The following is a 19,962-nucleotide window of genomic DNA, read 5'->3' on the forward strand; positions in this document are numbered from 1 at the left end:
ATAAATAAATTGTCATAGAAACACCGCAGCAATATTTGACCTAATCAAATATCGTTAGGATATGTATTTATAGATATATTAAGTTCTGATTTATACCAACGACATCACAGGATTAAAACATTCTGACAATGTGTCAACGTTTAATTTTCCTTTAGCTAATTGCATGACATTATCCTTATTATGAATGTATTTGTTGGGTTTCAAATTGATGGATACCGGCCTTCATATAACACATTTCACCGAGAAGTTTGTTTGACAAAGTTTAGGTCAATATCAATTATATTCCCATCTAAACTTTATATGAATTTAAAAACAATTGTTCAGAGAACAATTGAATATCTTTCCACTCATAAAGATCAATTTTGATATATAACTATGGAAATTTAGTTTGAAGTATCATATCCAGCTTCAAATGATAGCTTATTGTACACTGATTCCAAAACGATATGGTGTCTATACAAAAAAATCTAAATAAGGGAGATAAATTGTTACTTACGTTTTGAAATATGTCACTTCCGGTTTCAAAAAAATATATTAATCAATATACTTTCACATAAAATAGGTACACACACAAAAATAGCCACTTCCGGTTTACACCAGGTCACTTCCAGTTAACATAAGGTCACTTCCGGTTGACTTTTCTGTGGTCGTGTACCTTGCAACATAATGCTTTATTATTTATACATATCAAGTAAAGGTAAAGGTCAAAGTATTGAACCCAAATTTTATTGATGACCTTAAGTTCAATTTCAAGGTCATAAACCAATTCAAGGGCTTCAAATCAAAAGACCATAGGTCTAAATTATATATAGTTAATGAGTTATATCTCCATATGATAAATTTTTAATATAGGAAGGGATAAAACTCCAATTTTATGTTAGCGTACCCTTTCAACCAAAACTTATGTATTACGATATGTCGAAACTTATATTTTAGAAAAAAATATGTTGTCGATAGCTCACAAGGTTTTTTAATAGAATTGAAAATAAGCCAAAATCAAGGTCACAAATTTGAAACATGACCTTGACCTTTGACCTTGACCTAATTTTTTTATTTTTTTATCAAGGACCACAAATCTAAAAATATCAGGTTTTATCATTTATGGTTTATAAGATAGAAATGCATAATACTAATATCAAATGCATAAGGGGAAATAACTTTCATACAGTGTTCATATCGCTTCGGTTAAAATAAAACAAATCATGAGAAGGATATTGTGAGCAATTTTATAAAATAAATTTGTCGCTTTCTTAAAGGGTTATGGAGGAGATGTGGTCACAAAAAAAACAGTGTTCGGGGAGATAACTCCGACCAAGAAAAGTATTTGGTTACGCAGGGTAAATTTCAAAGGCTCATAACTGTCCCATATCATTTACCTAATATCTAAGCGACATATTGCGAAACGAATATTTTTAAGAACAAAATTAAGCAGAAGAAAATGTAATCAGAACAAATACAATAGGTCTTTCTACAGAAAAGTGGAAAGACCTAATTAAAATCCGATTGTTCTCTGAAGGTCTTTCCACATGAAAGAAATTTTGAAAAAAAGCTAGTTACTTTATACTGATGCGAAACAAAAGTAGTTTTGATATACTTTTGAATGAAATAAGGGCGATACTTTGATACTTCCGGAGAAGCAAATGTCACTTCCGGTCTCATAAGATAACTTCTTTCACACTGATTCCAAAAATATAAAGTTTCTATATACCTTCATTTGAAAACCAGGGGACAATAAAAGTATAAGTGTAAAATGTTTGCTGAATTGTAATACAGATATGTTACATTTGGTTTGAAACAATCTAATGGCATCTTTTAAGAGTAAGTGCCTCTGAAATGTCTAATTACTAGTTTTATTGAAATTTACTTCAACTTGGTTCATTAGATAATAATTTAAATTTTAGCAAAAGGTTGAGTGACAAATGACCTTGAAAAATGATAACCGGAAGTGACGTACAAACAACCGGAAGTAGCCATGTTTGCACTTTTTACAAATGGAAATAGTACTCAGAATCCATGTGTTTTGAAATTTAAATGAATTTACTTATCAAAAAAGGATAGAAGTGACTTTCCAGAAACTGGAAGTGGTCAATTATTTCCTGGTTTACAAGCAAAAGTATAAAATAACTTTATATTTATATGAGCCCGGAAGAGACATTTCCTTCACCAGCAGAAGCATATTATATCCCTTATTTCACTCAAAAGTATATAGAAACTATGTATCTATCTCATCAGTATGAAGAAATGTTTATAATTAGGTGCCAATTTTAACCTTGAGTAAACCGGAACTACCTTTTTTTCAATGATTTTGATGTGGAAGACATTCAATTGTTCTCTGCATCAGTACGAAGAAACTATCTTCTTCTAAAAATTTCTTTGATGTGGAAAGACTTTAATTGATATTATTTGTTTTTCTTCAGCCAAATTTGGTTCTTGCGATAAATGTTTGTTTTGCAATATGTCGCTTAGATATTTTTCATATTGTATCGTATAGTTAATGCGCTTTTACATTTCACCCTGCTAAGCCGAACCATTTTCTTTGTAAGAGTTATCTCCCTTTTTTACTGTTTATCATCAGAGTGCATCTCCTTCGTACCAAAAAAGATCTCGACAAATTTTCTTTTTACAAATTGTTTGTTACATCCTCAGAAATATTTGGCTAATCTGGATCGAAGCGATTCGATGAAATTTTATAGGAGTTATCTACCTTTACAAAATAAATTTGTCCGAATGTGTTTTCACATCATCAACTTTAAACAATATAACCCTGAAATGTTTTTATTTGAGGCCTCTAGGTCTTAACTAAGAAAATGAGGTCAAGGTCAAAGGTCAAGGTCAAGTTCTAAATTTTGATTTTGCCTTTTTCTCCGACAGTTTTAAAGATATACATAAAAAAACAAGCGCAATATGTTTGCTTTATTGTAATGATTATATGTTACATTTGATCTGATACAATTAAAGTGTATCTCATAGGAGTTAGCGCCCCTGAAATGTCTCAATATATAGTTATTTGATTATAGCTTCAACTATGTTCATTAAAAAGCCATATGACCTTGTACAAAAGGAAGTAGCTATTTTTGCACTTTTTTCATATCAAAGTACTCAGAATCCATATATTTTGTAATTGAAATACATTTACTAATCACTAAAGAATAGAAGTGACTTTTTGTAAACAGGAAGTGGTCAGTTATATACCGGTTTACAGGCAAAAGTATATAGACACTATATATTTTTGGAATCAATGTGAAAAAAGCTATCATATGAGACCAAAAGTAACATTAACTTAACCGGAAGTAGCATATTATCTACTTTAGTTCACTTTCAAATATATCAAAACCATTATTTATTGCATCAGTCTGAAGAAACTAGCTTCTTTTCAAAGTTTCTTTGATGTGGAAAGGCCTTCAATTTTTCTCTGAATTGGTTTTTAATCATTAAGTCTTTTCACTTTTTTGTGAAAACAAGTTATTGTCTTTTTTATTCTGATTATCAGGTCTTTCCACTTTTCTGTGGAAAGACCTATTGTATTTGTTCTGATGATTATTTTTTATATTTTTCTTTCGCCAAATTTTGTTCTTGCGATAAATGTTTGTTTCGCAATATGTCGCTTAGATATTTCTCATATGGTATTGTATAGTTAATGGGCTTTTAAATTTCACCTTGCCAAGGCGAACAATTTTCTTTGTAAGAGTTATCTCTCTATTCACTGTTTACCATCAGAGTGCATCTCCTTCGTAACAAAAAAGATAGCAACAAATTTCTTTTTACAAATTTTTCGTTACATCCTCGGGAATTTTTGGCTAATTTGTTCGAAAGAGGGACGAAAGATACCAAAGGGACAGTCAAACTCATAAATCTAAAACAAACTGACAACGCCATGGCTAAAAATGAAAAAGACAAACAGAAAAACAAAAGTACACATGACATAACATAGAAAACTAAAGAATAAACAACACGAACCCCACCAAAAACTAGGGGTGATCTCGGGTGCTCCGGAAGGGTAAGCAGATCCTGCTCCACATGTGGCACCCGTCGTGTTGCTTATGTGATTACAAATCCGGTAAATAGTCTAATTCGGCAGGTCACATTCATGAAAGGGAAGGGGATTGTAGTTACGACGTAAGGAACATATCCGATATCATTTGTGAAACGGTTATTCCATAACGGTCAACCAACTCGTGATGGCGTCCGTAAAATTCTCGAAGGGATGATTTCAACTTCACCATTTGGAACTTTTGGTTTAATAGCTTCCTTGTGAGCAGTAACCCTCTATCAAGAAAATCATGATAGGAAATGCAAGCACGGGAATATCGTATCAATTGGGAGATATTTACCCCGTATGCAGGTGCTGCTGGAATGTTGCTACTTAGAAATAGAAAGTTCACAATTGGAAAGCTGAAATTATCTCTTTTGTCGTTTTGTTTTCAACCGACCCTCATTGTCAATTTCTAGATGTAAGTCAAGATATGAAGCCGACTTACCTGTATCTGTAGTATCCTTCGAAGCGATTCGATGACATTTTATAGGAGTTATTTACCTTTACCCAATAAATTTGTCGGTATGTTTTTTTAACTCATAAACCATTAACTGCATATCCCTAGAATGTTTTTATTTGAGACCCCTTGGTATTAACTTAGAAAATGAGGTCAAGGTCAAAGGTCAAAGTCAAGTTCTCAATGTTTTTCCTTGTTTGGGCTTTTTCTCCGACATATTTATAGATATATATAAAAGAACAAGTGCAAAATGTTTGCTTAGTTGTAATGAAGATATGTTATATTTGGTCTGAAACAATCTAATGTCATCTTATAGGAGTTATTGCCCCTGAAATGTCTAATTATCAGGTTCATTGTTAAAAACTTCAACATGATTCATTATATAACCAAATGACCTTTAACAAAATATTGGGTGATATATGACCTTGAGAAATTACAACCGGAAGTGACCTTGAAAAAACCGGAAGTGGTCACTTTTTTCACTTTTTTCATGAAAAATCCATATATTTTGTAATCTAAATACATTTACTTATCACTGTAGACTAAAAATTACTCTTGAAAAACCGGAAGTGGCCAATTAAATTCCGGTTAGAAGGTAAAAGTATACAGAAACTTTATATTTTTGGAATTACTGTTAAATAAGTTATCACATGAGACTAGAGGGTGCATAATCTTCACCGGAAGTAGCACATTATCTCCCTTATTTAACTCAAAAGTATATGAAAACCATTCATTTATTGAATCAGTATGAAGAAACTTGCCTTTTTTAATAGTTTCTTTCATGTGACAGACCTTCAATTGTTCTCTGAACAATTTGATTTTGATTATATACACGATTCTCACGGGACCACTGGCTGGGGCAACTGATCAAAATTAAGTCGTATATTTCAAAAGCAAATAAGTAAAATCTGATAAAAAAAACAACAAATGAGCGACACCATAGGTTCTTGTAAAACTCACATCAAAAGTCAAACAAACAAAAAAATACAAACATTACGTAGATTCTTTTTTTTCTTTTCATTAAAAAGAAAAACAACATTAGGAACATATAGGGCGCAATTTCCAGTAGGAAAGCCGTCCTTAAAAAAAAACGAAAAAAAAACTTTTATATTTTTATTTGACTAATCACCACATTTAGTTAAACATGTCAATGTGGATTAGATATTAAAATGTCGAATCAGAGAATGTATTGACTAATGTGAATAACTGTATATATGTTAATTACGTCTGTGTTTATGTTCTTCATGTGTGTATATAAACTGTTAGTGTAATCAACGAAATTTGACGTTCACAAAGAAAAAAAGGCGGGAAAGAGAAACAAAGAAATTACTGACTTAAGTATAAGCAATCAACTTGCACCAGCACTACTTTCTCCTTTCCCTACCACACCATTCCTATTATCCATATATGATTAACATTTTGTACATTATAACAATATAAAACATATAAATAAATATGAATGTGCTATACTCGAGAGCCGCCTTAGATGGCGAAGAAGGGATCAAAAGAGGGAAAATGATCCCAAGGCCCTGTACCCTGATATTACAATCTGATTATGAAACACCAAAAATCACATCGGCAGAAATGCTACACTACATTAATAGCGAGATAAATCTAGATATATAGGCCCTCATAGGCTATTTCCAATCCACAGGTATAAACAAGTTCTCGGCCTCTTTTAGAGATGAGCATTCAAAGGAAATATTGCAAGATGCATTTGGAGATCAATTCGAGGTTCAAGAGGTTACCTTTAATGTAGAACAAGCAGAACCCCTACAATGCAATGGGAAAATAAAAAAAAGAACCATTGACATTACTTTTTTCGGTACACCCTATCAGCTAAATCCCGAGTATATCAGAAATAAAATGCAAAAATTATGTAGACATAAGAGAAATAAAATATAACCACTACACCGATTTCCCTGATATATCTAGTGGGGTTGTTACTGTTGTCACCAACAGTATCAAAGAAGACATACCAAAAAAATATATATATAAAAGGGCAACAGATTTCAACTAGATACGAAGGCCAGCCACACGGCAAAAAGTGTTTTAATTGCTAAGCATATGGACACATCTCAAAAGATTGTCCAGAGTCACCTCGTAAAGTCTGGAGTTCAGCGAGAAACTACAATAGTAAGTTCAGGGGAAATAGAGGTAGACATCTACCAAGATAAGGAAACAATAGAAGTAACCCAAACTAGCACTTCCGATTCCACCCCATAGAAGAAACTCTAAATGAATCAAAGAGCAGCAATGAGACAATTGATCATGATATCATAATTACACAAGCTCTTCAAGTAAAATTTGCTTACATGTCTTTTATATATATATATATATCTTATAAACTATATGAGATATCATATATATAGTTTATAAGATATCTTATATAGTTTATAAGATATTTTATGTAGTTTATAAGATATATCTCATATAATTTTTATGAGATATCTTATAAACTATATGAGATATATGAGCTATTTTATAAACTATACAATATATCTTATAAACTATATGAGATATCTTTTAAGATCTTTTAAACTATATAAAATACAAATAAATGCTTTCTACATTTACATGCTGGAAATTTCTTTTAAGTCAAGATTTTATATTGATTTTACTACTATTTTAGGTTACAGAACAACAGGCAAAATTGACTGAAAAGGAGTCACGAGGACAATCCAGCAATAAGAAATGGTTTTATTTAAGGCAGTGGATAATAACAGCATCTAGATTTGGAGAAATTTCAAAAATTACCACAAGGAGAAATATACAAAAACTATGTGAATCATTGTGTTCCCAAAAGTTTTTAAAGGTGAAGTCCGTATTGCATGGTAAAATTTCTGAGCAGAAGGCAATAACACAGTTTGAAAACAAAATTCAAATGAAATGTCAACCATGTGGACTAATTATATCTGCTGACAAACCATTTCTTGGAGCTTCCCCGGACGCTTTAATTGGAGATGATTGTGTTGTGGAGGTCAAGTGTCCATATACAAGACAGGATGAGAGCATTGTGCCAGGTGTTAATTTTTCTTTCTTGGAATATGATAAAGATAACAATGTAACATTAATAAAATCATCAAACTATTATGACAAAATTCAGGGTCAACTTTTTTTATCACAGAGAGAACATTGTTATTTCATTGTGTATACATTCAAAGACCTCTTTGTTGAGAAAATTGGAATAAATCATGACTACTGTGTTGGTTGTCTGCTTCCAAAGTTGGAATTGTTTTACTCCAAACACTTTAGGCCATTAATTGCCTCAATACTATGAAAAATTAATAAAATTATTGAGACTTTATATTTTTTAATTTGTTATCCTCCCTTCTAATTTATAATCAATTCAAGTCCTCCTCTTTTTGTGGATAATTCTCAATTCAAGACACCCCCCCCCCCCTCTTTTCCTCCAATAATGCTGAACTTGATAAAAAAAAACAATTAAACATACTCAAAGCAATAAAGAGCATTAGGCACCGAAAATGTCATACATGTATTTACGACAAGCCAAATTAGTTAAAAAGTATAATTACATTTTTTGTGGATACATCTCAGGAGTATACTTTGGAACCATAAAAATTAGGTCAATTTTACTATCTTTGGTTAAATTACAATAATATTCCTTTCCTCCATAGTGACGCCTTTTGACACCACCCCTTTTACTCCATAATGACGCCTTTTGGCGCCAGTGTAGTACCTCAGTTGAAATACTTTGACTACAAAGTGTCTGCTTCAGACTTCATAAAATTTGTATCCAATATGAAAAGGATATATTCATAAAAATATCTGACTTGAATTTATTTGATGAAATATTTGTTTTTCGCAATTTGTTTATACTTTAAAGCATATTTTTAGCATTTTATTGAAAAATCCTATGCGAATCAAGCATGCAAAAAAAATGTCAATGGAGGAAAGGGTTAATATAAAAATGGGACCCTTTGAAAATCTAGGCAAATTTATCAACAATTGCATTTTTGAAATTTGTCAATGCAAAACAAACAAATACAATTCTGTTACTCAGTGACAGTTTGGTGTTTGGTAGTTCAGACTTGAGAATTTTAAAACGTTTGGCTAATCCTATAACACGTTCTATATGGATACGCTTGGATGCAACACGTCTATCCCTCACAATTTCTTCTGGCTCTAGTTGTAATTTTCCTTTCAGCATTGTAGGCGTATTAACATACACATCGTTGTTTGCAAAGAGGTCTTGAACCATAATGCCTCGATCCGCCATTATACTATCCCCAGATTCAAACCTGGTATTATCTGAAAGCCTTGAGTCTTCAATAATCTGCCTGTCACTGGTAGATCCCCCATAGCAGTCTGAAATATAGGATATAGCACCTCTTGGGGTACACCCGACCATAGTTTTCACAGTATTTTTGTGCTTGTAGGAAGACCAATTCACACTCTGAATGTTAACGTCTTGAGATTTCTGGATAGGAATCTGGGTAGCATCAAAGATAACTCTAGTCCTTGGAAATTTTCTTTTAAAATCAACTGGCATATGCTTATCAACATTGTCTCTTGATGGCCAAATATTTAATCCATTCAATTAAAAATAAAGGAAGTTAATCCAGGTATTAAAAATCCTAGCAATGGTGGAAACAGATAAATTAAATAGCAAGGATAATTTTACATCTTCTTTGGCACATCTAAGTTTAATCAATGTTATTTAAAGCTGATCAGAAGGATGAAGGGTTGAACATTTATATTTGAGCTCATATGCAGCAGGACCTAGTGCATGGAATAAGAAAATAAAATGTTCATAAGATTTAAAACCTGTATAAAACGAAACTGCCTTTGGATTGTCCATAAAATTCTCAATCGAATACCGACCAAGTAACTCACACTGTATCTCCATGTCCTTGGGTACATGTACGTCAGGCTCTGAAGATATGGAAATATTGGTACTATTCGGTGTTGACTCGATTTCAACCTCTTGTTGTACTCCTTGGTCAAGTGCTTTGTCCACACTCGTGGCTTTTTCAGATTGCATTCTTAAACCTCTAGGGCTTACAATATTTATTTTGGAACGAAAGCTAAACACTGATTGTACTGCATCTACCTTTAGTCTACTTCGATCACCTGGAAACAAAGCACGAAACTGATCTTAACAATATTGCACACATGTATAAAAAAGAAGATGTGGTATGATTGCCAATGAGACAACTATCCACAAAAGACCAAAATGACACAGACATTAACAACTATAGGTCACCGAAAGGCCTTCAACAATGAGCAAAGCCCATACCGCATAGTCAGCTATAATAGGCCCCGATAAGACAATGTAAAACAATTCAAACGAGACAACTAACGGCCTTATTTATGTAAAAAATTGAACGAAAAACAAATATGTAACACATAAACAAACGACAACCACTGAATTACAGGCTCCTGACTTAGGACAGGCACATACATAAATAATGTGGTGGTGTTAAACATGTTAGCGGGATCCCAACCCTCCCTCTAACCTGGGACAGTGGTATCACAGTACAACATAAGAACGAACTATAAAAATCAGTTGAAAAAGGCTTAACTCATCAGATGGACAAAAATAAATGTGCATGGAAACCGTTTTTTTTATTTGGGCAATAAAACTACCACCTACATGTATTCTGCATTATTTTTTGTTAACATTGCAGTGGGGATAGTACTTTACATGTATTACTTTACATACATTTATAAATAATAATTCAGGCCAGGCTTATTAAGATTTTATTTAATTGCCTTAAACAAGAAATCTTTGTTCCACATGCAATCACACTCTGACATTGAGTAAGTTTATTATCTATGGCAAACAACCAAGTCTCCATGTTGCAGGTGTGACCTATAATTGGTGGTATTTACAAATTAACTAACTTTGTTGTGTGAGTCAAGGCTCAAAGTTGAAGGCTGTAATGTGACCTTCATGGATAATTGCTTATTTTTTATAATTTATGTATTCAATGTAGAGTTGGTGCCATTTGCAATCATACTACCACATCTTCTAAGGTTTAAATCATTTCAATTGTGCTTTATTAAACCTGGCACATTCTCTTTACTTGTAGTCTTCCTGAAAATGTAAAACGAAACCACAAAGCAACACGAACTTTAAAACACAAATTCATGCTAAAACAATAAAAAAAAAATTGAAACAATATATCAGTCAGCTGTGATATTGATTGTGCCCAATACATATGATCTTTGTACATTTACAGGTGTTAAGAAATACTATTTATAAAAAAAAATACACATTGTAATATAAGAAAAGGTAAAACAAAAGCTTGAACAGTTGATGTAACTTTGGATATCAATACAAAGCTACTTACATCAATACATGTATGCTGCTAGTTTTACAAAAAAAAATGAAATATTTTGTTTGTTTAATGTTTATACCTTCCACCCCCTTAAAACACTTTCTGGTCACTAAAAATTTAACTTCTGACATTATAATGCATGCCGATAATTTTAAGAGTAATAGAACGCAAATAAACTACCCGTAAATCATACAAAATTTACCTAATAATGTCTCCTTGTAATCATTTACTGTAAAATGTTGATAACAAACAATGTCGTATTTTCCCGGTTTCCATAGACCTTTGGTGGGGTCAGATCTTTTAAGGGCAACCCTCCACTTTAGACACAGCTCAAGATTTGAAGGTAATTTGTGACCAGCACTCACAGAACATCCTGGGACACAACATCTTGTTGGCATCTTGTTTTACGTCAGGACGTTAGAGACCGCCATACATTTACATAAGATACAAACGTCTAACTGATAAGAAAAGGCTCAGGTAACCACCGCTAATTTTCCGGATGAAATTGGTGATTGTTAACCATTCACTCAAAGCCGAATACATGCTGCTCCACAAAAGAAAACAATATTCAACTATCTGTGTGTGTGTTTGTCTTTTTGTCTTCTTTTTTGATAGCCATGGTATATTTAGATTTGTCTTTTCAATTCGAAGACACAAATTGATTAATTCAAGAAACTGCACGCTGCATGTTGCATGATGGTTTGATGTACTTGGTGTACACAATGAATGCTCATTGAGATATTCTATCAGAATGTCAGCCTTTTATTCTCAGAAAAACCAAGAACCCTCATCAACCACAATAATCCGACCTCGTAATGCCCTGGTTCCAAACATTAAATATAATCCGTAATCTAAAACCCTTTATCATTAAGTAAAACCCTTTCAGAACACCGGGTTTTGGTGGGCTTCTTGTTGCTCAGGCTTTAGTTGTCCATGTTGTGTTATGTAAACTGTTGTTTGTCTTTTATTTCTTTCCTTTTTTCCCCCATGACGATGTCGGTTTATTTTCGATTTATATGTTTGAATGTCTCTTTTGTATATTTCGCCTCTATTTATATACAATTAACTACTTTAACACTGAATTTATAACTGAACAAAAAATGTACACACAAAATCATACCATCTTCTTCTTAAACAGACATTTCAACAACATTTTATTCGAATAAAAAATCTCTCCATTAGCTGCATGCATTATTAAGATAATTAAGTTTTAAATGTGTCTCCCAGTCTAAGCAGTCCTGGCCTGCAAATAGGTTAAATGTATTAAAGTCACTACGATAACACACGAGGAAAGTATAAGTGATTGTTAATTCATTAACTAAATATAAAACACAAAATGTAAAGTTTCCTCAATGTCCAAGACCTTATGACTTTCAGAACAGCAACAACTCGACATTTTCCTTGCATTTATTTTTTTATTTATTTATTTATTTTTTTGGTTTTTTTTTGGTGGCTAGTGATTTTTTTTGGTTTTTTGTTATGAATTAATAACTTTATTTTTGTTTTCTTTTTTAGAGGTTGTAGAATGAATGTACAGAAATAAACAAGCTGACTGATTGGACATATTCAGAAGGTCATATGTATGAGGAGATGTAACGTCACTTTAAACCCTTTGATTTCTAATAGCAAAATGTTTTCTATATCTATAAAATAGCATTCTTTATATCATCTTATATGTTTTGATGATATGAGTGTTTGCATTTTTATGCAGAGCCCTACTCCAAACGGAATCCAGTATCCGATAATCTTATTGAAGATAAATTCAGACATAAGACAATGTGCAGGAGACGATGACAATGGAAATTGAAATGGTTTTTTTTTCTGAAGAGGAACAAAATGAAAGTCTTTGGGTCTTTTCAATATATATTCAATAAAAACAGGTAACTAACATACTCCTTCTGCATTTTCTACAGAATATATGCTACGATCATACGACTACGCCGCCTCAAAGTGATCGTAGCAATGTCTCTGATTCTATTAGAAATTTAGGGGAATCAATTATAAGTTGTTGTCAGTTTTATTCCTACAGTGCGTAGAACTATGAAAATCTTTGAAAAACTTTAAAACAATACTAATGATTAAAAATATCTAACTGTTATTTTCATTTTTTGCATGTTTCAGTTTATTGAAATTACTTATATGAGTATGTTTATATGAATGTGAGGCATAACGGTGGTAAAATATAGGCAATAGTAGTTCGATATGTTCAAAGACGGAGTAAATTTTTTGAAAAAGAATTCTATATTACAAGACCTACATGTTTTAGATGTTGTATACAGATGCCTTATGCACTGAAGTTTCCGTCTAGTATAACTCAAATCTACTTCAACTCATTTCGATAGTTCAGCGACTGCTAAAAAAACTTCTCAGTGTTTAACACATGATTCGTTCACTTGTTATGACTAATAGGACAACTAAATGTATTTAAAACCATTACAGTATCTGTATAACTGTCCGAATGGTTTCAACCAACGTGTACCTAATGCCAATGTTGTATTTTGTTGTCAGTTCTGTTTCCTTGATACTATTAGAAAATCAAGTAGTACAAATTGCATATATGGATAATCAGCTTCAAATCAAGGTAACACACAAAAACTGTATCATATGCACTCCAACGGAAGCGAGAACCGTCGTTGTTTTACGTGTAAGCGTGACTTCTACTGTGCATGCATTATTAGTCATGAAAATACAAAAATATTCAATCAAAATGTCACCGACAGAAATTGAACATAATCGGTAAAATTTCAGATCAGACTAATATTTACCAGATTTGTCAACTTAGTTTGGTGTATGAACGGAAAGTTTGCACGATTGTCTGTCGGGGATCCTTTAACTACGACCTCATTTTCATGGTTCATTGGTCAATGTTTCATTTGTGTGGTAATGCCTAATTATCAGATACAAATTGGACTAGGTAAATTTTACTTAGTGCGTGAACTGATTGTATGGTGTGCACGTCAGTTTGGTAGGCATTTTGACATCTTGGCCTCATTTCCATGAATAATTGATAATGTTCAGTTTATATGATACCTGTAGTAATGCGTTGGTCTTCAAGAATTCAACTTAAAATTGGAAGAAAATAAATAAAGTAGGTAAACCGTTTCCCTGTTTACACTTGTAATCATTTATAATTACTAATTAATCAAAAGGTAAAAAAAAAGTATATTGCATACTAACGATTCATATATTGCATAAACATTTTGATAAAATATATTTTCTTCTGTTAATGATGTTACATCCGATAAGTACACAATGATGATAATCTCTCTGACAGTATCTAAATAATGAATATTGACACGTTTGAATTCCTTTAAATGGAAGTTGGGTAAACAAAAGAGTAGTAATTCATGATCATAGAAAACGTGCCATGTCAGCTCATCACGTGTCTTGTCAGCTCATCACGTGTCCTGTTAGCTCATCGTGTCTTGTTAGCTCATCGTGTCTTGTCAGCTCATGGTCCGAGACCACAATTGACGTCCCTTGATGTTCGTTGTTCACAGATATAGTCCCTAGTGTTAACAGTGGGTTACTTGCCATTACTTTTTATACCCCTTCCAAATTTATTTCTCCATGTTTAATGCCTCAAATTGTAAGTAGGGGGGTGAAATTACACTGTAAAAACATTTGGGTCCCGAATTTTAAAGGAAAGTAGTGATTTGGTCCAGGTGTAAAAGGTTGAAAAATGGCACTTCGGAAGCTGTCAAAAGATTTCAAGACGCCCTAAGGATAAAATTGTCCATATTTTGAGTTAGAGACGATGAAGTTTTCTATAATTTTGATATAATTTGTCCCAAAAGTAGTACAACACACTGTAAAAGTTTCATTGAGAAAGCGCAGGTGGGATTTTTTAAATTTTCATTTATGTTCTAAAAGAAATGCACTACGAATTAATTGTGTTCTCGGACCAGCTCATGTTTGCTATGAGATCTTCACGTGTAATGTCAGCTCATGTTTGCTATGAGATCTTCACGTGTAATGTCAGCTCATGTTTGCTATGAGATCTTCACGTGTAATGTCAGCTCATGTTTGCTATGAGATCTTCACGTGTAATGTCAGCTCATGTTTGCTATGAGATCTTCACGTGTAATGTCAGCTCATGTTTGCTATGAGATCTTCACGTGTAATGTCAGCTCATGTTTGCTATGAGATCTTCACGTGTAATGTCAGCTCATGTTTGCTATGAGATCTTCACGTGTAATGTCAGCTCATGTTTGCTATGAGATCTTCACGTGTAATGTCAGCTCATGTTTGCTATGAGATCTTCACGTGTAATGTCAGCTCATGTTTGCTATGAGATCTTCACGTGTAATGTCAGCTCATGTTTGCTATGAGATCTTCACGTGTAATGTCAGCTCATGTTTGCTATGAGATCTTCACGTGTAATGTCAGCTCATGTTTGCTATGAGATCTTCACGTGTAATGTCAGCTCATGTTTGCTATGAGATCTTCACGTGTAATGTCAGCTCATGTGTACCGTCAGCTCATCATGTGTTCCATTAGCAGCTTATCGCGTGTGATGTCAAAAATAGAATAAAATAACATAAAATACGAAATCAAAGGGAAATTAAAAACTGAAATTCCCTAAACAAATGGCAAAATCTAAAGCTCAAACACATCAACCTGTTTCTTATGTCTGCTATTCAAAAAGGTAATGAAATTGCCCCGGGAACATAAGTTTTAACTCACCTTTAACAAATCGTATGCAGTTGAGGATGAACTCAGTAAAAATATGATCGTTATAGCGGAAACAAAAATGTGCATGCCTTGTATAGGAAAAGCATGTCGAATGGTTTAAATTTTGCAACAAGAAATAAAAAAAATACATAATCGTTTAAAGCGATAGGTTTTTCTCCACGATGACCCGCATAGCTGTATACTTTCAAACGCATTACGATCTTTTTTTAACAGTATTTGCCTGTATCTGTCAATCCTGAACAAAACATTCTATCATAAGCGCAATCTTTCTTTCACAACCATACATTGACTAGTGAGCTCTTCAAAGTTAAAGCATTTTATTTCAAAATGTCTCTTCACCGTGCGACTTTGGTATTTCGGACTTTGGTTTATGTGTTCTGGAATGATAAAAGTTGTCATGGACAGGGGGAAGCACAGTTGTTTGCATAATTAAAACTGAAATTGATTTTCTGCAGTCAATAAAGATAAAAAGAAAAAAAAAAAAGGTTATTAAGTCGTTCAGTGGGAATTTGATAGTGTGAATACTTTATATTCTAAGAAACATAACGTAACAAAACGTTATTTCTTTATTACATCCATTTATGTTTGTTCAACGATGTCCATTAACAGATTTTTTTTTAGTTTGACAAATATTAGAATAAATTTCATCGTTATTGCCAAACATTGAAGCTTACTGAATAAGCATATGATTTAATTAAAATTAAAATTTAAAAATCTGAAAAGCTTTCAGATACAAATTGGACTATGTCAAGTTTACGCACAAACCTAAATATGTGGAGCAGGATCAGCTTAACCTTCCAAAGCATCCAAGATCATCCCCGGTGTTTGGTTTGGTTCGTGTTGCTTTTTCTTTAGCTTTCTATGTTTTGTTTTGTGTACTTTTGTTTGCCTTTTGGTTGTTTTTTCGTTTTTTGCCATGGCGTTTGTATTTTACTTATGCGCTTGAATAACCCTATATTCTTAACACAATAACAGTCACGTACCAACATTTCAACATGGCCCTGAAATATTTCCATTATTCATATTACATGGAGTACAAAATTTACAAATGATTTTCCCTCGTTAATTAGTATATCAAACAGTGAATGTAGTCCGATTATATTAACTTTTATTTTGTGATTCCATTCAAAACCTTTCAAAAATATAATTTTGTTAGAAAGACTTTGTTCTACATTCCGTTGACATGATATCTTAGTATACCGTGTATATAGGCATTAGACATTAGACATTATTTTATTTTTCCAATCATGGGCCCTTGTCAGGCATGATACAAAAACATCATAATACAATGATTATATAAACATTAGTGAAATACACAATAAGTAATACACAAATAATAAATTGATAATATGAGCAATGTAGGATATAATTATAGTAAGAGACATTGAGTGCAATGAGGCCGATTTAATATTAAAAGGATATGATATTAAGTTTATTTTAAAATACGGAAACTAAAAAATAGCAAAAATAGAACCGGGAATATAGTATCTCAATCTGCAGTAGTTCTCCTCATGACCAGTGCACAGTAGTGAGGGACTTCATCACAACAATGCAAAGGTCATCTAGGGGGGATCCTTCAGAACTAGCTACAGATACATGAGATTACTCCAATAGTGATTCTCCTCATGACTAATGCACAATAGCAAGGGTTAACATTGCTACTGGACAATATTCATCAAGGGACGGTGCTCTAGAACTCACTATGGAGAAAATATAAAGTTCAAATTACAAGTAGTAGAGGGTAATAAATCCCATTAAAACTTTTCATATTTCTTAATGAACATGCATAATTCTGATAATAAATTCTCATCTTCATTATTCATTAACCATATCAGTTTTTGTTTAGGGTCAAGATATTGAAAATTCTTGCTGCAATTATTTATCATTGTTATCATGTCTTTCATTTGATCTGATAAACTATCACAGTTAAAAAGAAAATGTGTTTCATCTTCGACCTCATTACTACAACATCTCTTACATATTATAGTGTGTCGGGGAGTATTACTATATCTACCTCTCTCTATAAGTAAATGGTGAGCAGATATGCGAAATCTTGTTAGACTCCGTCTATCTTCAAATTTTTTAACAATATCAAGATATTTTTCACAACCAAAATTTGCTTTAAACGTAACATATGTGTAAAGTTTTCCTTCTGAGTGAGTTTTGAGATTCTTTTCCCAATCTTTTAACATGGCAATTCTTAGTTTTCTGTTGTCAATTGGTTTAGCCATGTCTGAGGATATTTGATAATTATTAATCAGTGAAAGAAGTTTTTCAGATGACATACATGTATACCATGATGGTTTCTTTGACTCATACAATTTCTTTGATTCTATAAATGCATTATATAACAATGGAAAGTTAGTGTCTGACTTTTCTAATCTGTAATAGTATTTAGTCATTGCTTTAATCATGTTAAACTATATTGGTAGTCTTCCCAACTCAGTTAATACTGCAAAATTGGTGCTTTTTTTTTGGAGCTCCAAGAATAAATCTACAGAATTTAGTATGAAGTTTTTCAGCAGGTAATTTAGAATAAATTTGGTCAAATGAAAAAATTCCATTTCTATATTTAGACGACATAGGCACCCTACGGGGTGCCGAATGGGACTCATGTGGTTTTGTACTCAAAATTCAATTTTGTACGGACAAAAATGACTTTTGTTCAACAAAAATTAGTTCAGTTTAACAAAATTTGTATCATACTACAAATTTAAAATTTTGTCATACAAAATTATCTATCAGCGGACAAAAGTCACTTTTGTCATCACAAAATTCATTTTTGTTACACAGACTTGAGTTTTGTTACCTAATTTGAAAATGGGGCGACGAAAATCAATTTTGTATTCAAATTAGTTTAGTTTGGTTTCTGTGAACTAATTTGCATACAAAATCGACTTTTGTTACTCTAAATTGACTATTGTGAGACAAAATTGACAAAATTGACTTTTGTCTCAACAAAATTGACAAAATTGACTTTTGTCTCAACAAAATTGAAAAAATTGACTTTTGTCTCAACAAAATTGACAAAATTGACTTTTGTGAGACAAAATTGACCAATGTGATCAACAAAATTGACAAAATTGACTTTTGTGAGACAAAATTGACTTTTGTGAGACAAAATTGACTTTTGTGAGACAAAATTGACCAATTTGAGACAAAATTTACTTTTGTCTCAACAAAATTGACAAAATTGAATTTTGTCTCAACAAAATTGACAAAATTGACTTTTGTCTCAACAAAATTGACTTTTGTCTCAACAAAATTGACTTTTGTCTCAACAAAATTGAATTTTGTCTCAACAAAATTGAATTTTGTCTCACGAAAGTCAATTTTGTCTCACGAAAGTCAATTTTGTCTCACAAAAGTCAATTTTGTCGTCACAAAAATGAATTTTGTCGTCACAAAATTGACTTTTGTCTCAACAAAATTGACAAAATTGACTTATGTCTCAACAAAATTGACAAAATTGACAAAATTGATTTTTGTCTCAACAAAATTGACAAAATTGACTTTTGTCTCAACAAAAGTAACAAAATTGACGTTTGTCTCAACAAAATTGAATTTTGTCTCACAAAAGTCAATTTTGTCTCACAAAAGTCAATTTTGTCTCACAAAAGTCAATTTTGTCTCACAAAAGTCAATTTTGTCTCACAAAAGTTAATTTTGTTTACAAAAGTCAATTTTGTCTCACAAAAGTCAATTTTGTCTCACAAAAGTTAATTTTGTTTACAAAAGTTAATTTTGTCTCACAAATGTAAATTTTGTCTCACAAAAGTCAATTTTGTCTCACAAAATTGAATCTTACCTCACACAATTGACTTTTGTGATTTAATTTCCATATCAGGTAACACAAGTCAATTTTGTATGTTGCATACCTTTTAGACAAAATTGACTTTTGTCATGACAAATATGAATTTTGTCTACAAAAATGAATTTTGTCATCACAAAATTGAAGTTCTCACAAAACAAGTCTGTAGCACATAGTTTTGTAAAACAAAAATGATTTTGTTATGACAGAATTGAATTTTGTACAAAACCACAAGAGTCCCATTCGGCGCCCCGTACACCCCATATCTCACAGCTGTATAGCAAGATGGGTTTGATGGTATGATCAAAAACATGCATGCTTGTTTTGACTGAAGGATGCAAGGATAAAAAATCTTTAGATAACTTAAAATAGGCTTTTAGAGCCTTTTTATACAATTCATCCTGGGCTACTGTAAAGGAGCCAGATGCACAAAAATGTATACCCAAATATTTATATGTTTTAACACACTCTAGTTTTACACCATTTAGCATAAAATCATATTTGTTAATCAATCTACCTGCCTTGTTGAATATAAGAACCTTTGTTTTGTTTGTATTCACACTTAAGCACCAATTATTGCAGTAATTTTGCAAAATGTCCATTTTTTTTTGCAAACCATTCGGAGATGTTGACAATAAAACAATATCGTCAGCATACATAA

At 32.3% G+C, this 19,962-nt stretch overlaps 1 protein-coding gene across 1 annotated transcript; it reads right to left on the reverse strand.

Moving 5' to 3' along the window:
• Positions 1-8,439: 8,439 nt before the first annotated feature.
• Positions 8,440-9,003, reverse strand: LOC134692214 (uncharacterized). Its single transcript, XM_063552664.1, has one exon. It carries the CDS (start codon positions 9,001-9,003, stop codon positions 8,440-8,442), a length of 564 nt encoding a protein of 187 aa, XP_063408734.1.
• Positions 9,004-19,962: the final 10,959 nt, after the last annotated feature.

This window comes from Mytilus trossulus, chromosome 12, assembly GCF_036588685.1.
Source record: "Mytilus trossulus isolate FHL-02 chromosome 12, PNRI_Mtr1.1.1.hap1, whole genome shotgun sequence".
Classification (NCBI taxonomy): Eukaryota; Metazoa; Mollusca; class Bivalvia; order Mytilida; family Mytilidae; genus Mytilus; species Mytilus trossulus.